This window comes from Octopus bimaculoides, chromosome 2 (assembly GCF_001194135.2).
Source record: "Octopus bimaculoides isolate UCB-OBI-ISO-001 chromosome 2, ASM119413v2, whole genome shotgun sequence".
NCBI classification, from domain to species: domain Eukaryota; kingdom Metazoa; phylum Mollusca; class Cephalopoda; order Octopoda; family Octopodidae; genus Octopus; species Octopus bimaculoides.
The window spans coordinates 99,672,244-99,677,624 of NC_068982.1; the positions used below are offsets into that span (position 1 = coordinate 99,672,244).

The 5,381-nt window shown below is 38.9% G+C and overlaps 1 protein-coding gene across 3 annotated transcripts in view; it reads left to right on the forward strand.

Moving 5' to 3' along the window:
• Window positions 1–5,381, forward strand: part of LOC106868822 (uncharacterized) — a 64,238-nt gene that overhangs the window by 42,512 nt on the left and 16,345 nt on the right. For all 3 annotated transcript variants that reach the window (XM_014914242.1, XM_014914243.1, XM_014914241.2), the window contains one exon: window positions 3,934–3,999. In XM_014914242.1, the coding sequence (XP_014769728.1) occupies window positions 3,934–3,999 (66 nt within the window). The remainder of the gene's footprint in view (window positions 1–3,933; window positions 4,000–5,381) is intronic.

The window sequence follows — 5,381 nt, forward strand, 5'->3', positions numbered from 1 at the left end:
CATAGATAATTCTTTATTTTGTATATTTCTCATTTTTTCCTGTTCTGGCGCTTTGCGAAATTTTTCTGGAGAACATTATTTTTCTTTGTGGTTGGGTCGTTGATGACCGCTTTCTAGCATATTGGGTGTCCACCTAGTGGTCATCCTTTATACACGTGTAGTACAATTTTTTTCTGAACTTTCAGATTTTTTTATATGCTAGGCTACTTGGTTTTAAATTGAATTAATATTCAATTTATCACCCTATATATATATATATATATATATATATATATATATATATATATATATATATATATGTATATATCGTCGGTAGGTAACACATAAATCCGAAAAAGAAGCACACTCTAAGTTATAGAGCAGTATATTATATAAATAGAGTTAGATAAGGCCGATTTATGGAACAACTCAAGGTTTCACGTTCACAAAGCGCTTGCTTAGCTTTACGGCGTATCATCAGATCTCAAACCTGTAGGCTTACGGCTTCTCTGGAAAATGGAGGAGGAAAGGACCTCGCTACTCAATGTCAACAACAGTGGATTGATGTGCAGTTTACTTGAACCAAATTACACGAACAAGATCAACCTGAGGCTCTCACAAAGGATACCTTCCCAAGTTGATGCACAACGGGATTGAATTTGATCTGCAGTGCCCAGGGCCTCGTGTTGACCAGTTGTGTTGAGAGTGAAATATGACTGGCAGAAACAAAGCAGAAGCCAGTCTTATATTTCTGAAAAATTGTCAGAACAAATCTAATGAGAATAAGTATGTAACTTTTCTGAGTTCCACTAATTCAGGAGATTCCGAAATGTTATTAAGTCCTCATTGCTTTAGAGCATATGCGTGTTGTCTACTTCTGTGTAAATGAGTACATATGTACATGCATTTACGTGTATGTGTGCACTTGTAAAGACTATCGATTGCTTTGTTATGTCTTTGCTTTTTAGTTAGAACCAAAATGTATGTATTAAAGGAGAATAGCTAGAGATGGATTAGTTTCAAATTGTGTGAAATAAAAGTTTTTAGTTTTTCGACCAATCATCTTTAATTTCTCTAGTACATATGTTCTCCAGACATCATTATGCACCTACTCATAGTTATGCAAGTCATTATTCAGTTTTATTTCAAGATTTCTTGCCAATAGAGAAAGAGCCGGTTTCTAACCTAGATCCAAGGCGCCTTCATTGGAATTTTAACATCTGCAGGGTATTTTTGCATTTATGTATGTTTTGGGTCATCTCATAAATAATGCGGTTTTTTTATACTTCTTTTATTTTTCAAAATTAAGATAACCAAAGTTCTTTTTTAATCTAAAATATATTCTCCTTCATTTTCTACAATGCCCTTCCAGCTATCTGGTAGACTTGCAAGGCCCCTCTTCCAAAATTTACTTGTCCGTGAAGAAAAAATACTCCTCCAGTACTGTTCTGACCGCATCTACAGAATTCATATTTTTTCTGTCAAAATGATTTTGAAGACTGTGGAGTAAGTGACAATCAGATGGGGCATGTCTGACAAATATAGTGGGTGGGGCATCGTTTCCTATTTAGACTGCTCCAGCCTTTGAAATGTCATCCTTGCTGTATGTGGGTAGTCGAGCATTATCTTAATAGATCACCTATCATCTTGAAACCAAAGATGTTCGTTTTTCTTCTAGCGCTGACTTAAGCCGTTCAAGCCGCTCGCAGTAGATATCCTTTGTTATCGTTTGGTTTGGGTTTAAAAGTTTGAAGTGGACTAAACCTTTCATATTCCGCCAAACAGATAACAACACCTTACATAAGTGAAAACCTTCTTTAGCCTGGGATGCCGGTGTTTCTTTTTTCATTACCCACTCTCTTTGACACCTGACATTTTTATAGAGAACCCATTTTTTGTCATTCGATCCCAAAAAGGTTTATTCGTGAGACGTGGTAGCAAAGAAAAGCGCACATTCACTCTCTGCGCGCGATAAGACTGGGGAAGTTTGTGAAGGACCCATTGACCCAATTTGCTGACTTTTCTGATGGCACGCAGGTGTCGATGAATGGTAGAAAGACAAAATCCAAGCTTCTCTGCTAGTTCTTCAACAGTTACGGTGGGATTTCGTTCCACCAGGGTTTGCAGGACGTCCTCGTCGAGCTCTACAGATCTTCCAGGACGGGGCTCGTCTTCTAGGCTGTAGTCTCCGGCACGGAATTTCTAGAACGACCGTTGACAGTGACTTACACTTATTGCCCGATCCCCATAAGCTGCATTAATATTCCTCACACTTTCCATTGCATTGTTGCCTTTATTGAACTCATAGAGCAAAATATGCCAAATATGCCTTTTGTCACTTCCATTATAGCTTTGAAAAAATAACTTAAAATCTAACTGCACTTTTCAAAACTTGCACTAAGAATAAGGACAAGGTAAAATTAGTACCTGCTTTTATAGTAAGTTGATGCAAGTAGTTTATTCCGTCCCCCTCCGACTTTTAGCTCATGCAATTGAAAAAACGCATTATTTATGAGATGACACAATACATGTGCAGTATTTGGAGTCAGTGCATGTGCAGATTTGTATGCTTTGGTTTATGCATGCATTCTTACGCATATAGTTGCATGTCTAGACATGCGCTTATATACTTAAATGATAAACTTCTGAAAAGTTTTACGGATTTTTATAGTTCCAGTGATGGCTTGGATCTTCAGTCTTCGAATTAGCTTTCTCCTCTCTGGTTTTGAGAAGCCTAATTTTTTAAGATTGGTACTTAGGCAGTATGTATGCATGTATGTATGTATGTATGTATGTATGTATGTATGTATATGCGTGTGTATGTATATATGCATACAGATGAGTGTGTATATATGTACTTCTGTATGTACTTTCCTCGCTACCTATCGATATAATTGTGTAATCTGTCTATCTACGTATCTATCTATTTACCGATTTATCTGTTTATCTACCTATTTATTTATCTATCCACCTATCTCTCTCTCTCTACCTACCTATTCACCAGCCATTCTACCTACCTATTTGTCTGTCTGTCTGTAAATTGATCGATCGATCGATATATTTGTAGCATCCAAAGTGTGGTACGGTTGAAAGAGGTTAACTGATAGATGACCATTCTAAATACAGCTATGACAGTTTTGTTGATTCACTTTGCAAAGTTAATGGCATATAAATGTAAAAGATCTGAACTCTTTACGAAGTTCAGCGAATTTTGATACTTTGCAACTTTATTGTGGCGAATGTATTTGATCTGGAATATTTTAGTTCGAACTTCATTATACTCCGGTAAGCTGAGTTTGTTACTAAGTCAACCAGTTCGCAGAAACTGAATGTGTCCCTATAATATACATATATAATAATTTCCTGATTTGTAATAGTCATAAACTATGTGACGAATGCTGTAACTGAAACGAAAGTGGTAAACTCCAGGCTCAAAACGTGTTTTTGAACACTGCTTTACATTGAACTTAATCTCAATCTGTCGTTCGCAAGAGAGAGCTAGTGAAAGAGGGGGAAAGGGAGAGAGACAGAGGCAGAGAGTGAGAGAGAGAGAGGGATTCAGATAGTGAAAATCAGGAATATAGTGATTGTGTTATAGAACGGATAAGTAAAACAAAAAAGTGTTGGTAAGTGTACGAATAAGCATTTTGAACTTTGAGGCGGGAGCAAAAGCACGACATGGGTTCTGTTACCGAAGACATGGTTTCAATTTCTAAATCAGATCATTTTATTTACTACACTAAATGATTTCCTTTTTTTTTTTCTTTCCTAATCTGAGGCCAGTGGAAGACGCGATCGTGCATTTAATTCTCGTGATCACTTTCGTTATTGTGAGCATTATCATCTTCACCATCATCATCATCATCATCATCATCATCATCATCAACAACAACATCGTCATCATTACTATCAACGACATGAACAATAATTCAAATTTCTCCATGTTTCTATTAGGTTTGATCAGGCCCAAACAACGCAGCAACTACTGTGTAATAACTGTAAAGGAAAATTAAATTACCAGTAAGTGCACCATTCTGTCAAATACATTTCACACGATTCGCAGAACAAACAGTAAACGGCGGGGGATACGCTAGGTTGTTAGTGAATGGCCTCACTGTACCGGCGTTAGTCGGAGCCAGTGGAGGCGCAATGGCCCAGTGGTTAGGGCAGCGGACTCGCGGTCATGGGATCGCGGTTTCGATTCCCAGACCGGGCGTTGTGAGTGTTTATTAAGCAAAAACACTTAAAGCTCCACGAGGCTCCGGCAGGGGATGGTGGCGAACCCTGCTGTACTCTTTCACCACAACTTTCTCTCACTCTTTCTTCCTGTACCTGTAATTCAAAGGGTCAGCCTTGTCACACTGTGTCACGCTGAATATCCCCGAGAACTACGTTAAAGGTACACGTGTCTGTGGAGTGCTCAGTCACTCGCACATTAATTTCACGAGCAGGCTGTTCCGTTGATCGGATCAACTGGAACCCTCGACGTCGTAAGCGACGGAGTGCCAACAAGTCGGAGCCAACAGCAAAGCTTTCATTTGCTTAGTTGACATCCTAGAAATAACACTTAATCTCCCTTAAAGCATACAGCAGTGTTTCTCTTAAAAAAAAAAAAAGGAACAGCCATACTTAATATTGTAGATTTAGTTGTATTATGTCTGAAATTAGGAGGGAGTGGTCATGGCAGGAATGCTTTAAATCATTGATCTACTCTCTAATAGGACTGATTTGGCGCTAAACTATAAATAACTCTTCTCTAAGAACAACATTCATAGAACGTGAGACAGAGTAAAGTAGAGCTGTAAAAAGGTGTGAGAGGGGGTTAAAAGAAGGCGCATGGCTCAGTGGTTAGAGCATCTGGCTAACAATCATGGGGTAATGATTTCGATTCCCGGACAGGGTTGTGTGTTGTGTTCCTCAGCAAGACATTTTATTTCACGTTGCTCCAGCTCAGCTATAGAAATGAGTTGTGACGTCACTGATGTCAACTTTGCTTTTGCCTCGGATAACGTCGGTGGCGTGGATAGGGGAGGCTGATATGCATGGGCGACTGCTGCTCTTCCATGAATATCCTCGCCCGGACTTGTGCCTTGGAGGTGAACTTTCTTGGTGTAATCCCATGGTCATTCATGACCGAGGTGGTGAGGGTCTTAGAGAGACAGTATTCTTTTATTCTTTTACTTGAGCACCGCCTTGAAGGATTTTAGTCGAAGAAATCTACCCCAGGACTTTTTTTTAAGCCTAGTATTTATTCTATAGAGTCTTTTGCTGAACCGCTAAGTTACGGGGACATAAACACACCAACACCAGTTGTCAAGTGATAGTGGAGCGACAAACACAGATACAAAGACACACACACACACACACACAGACACACACACGCACACACACATATATATATA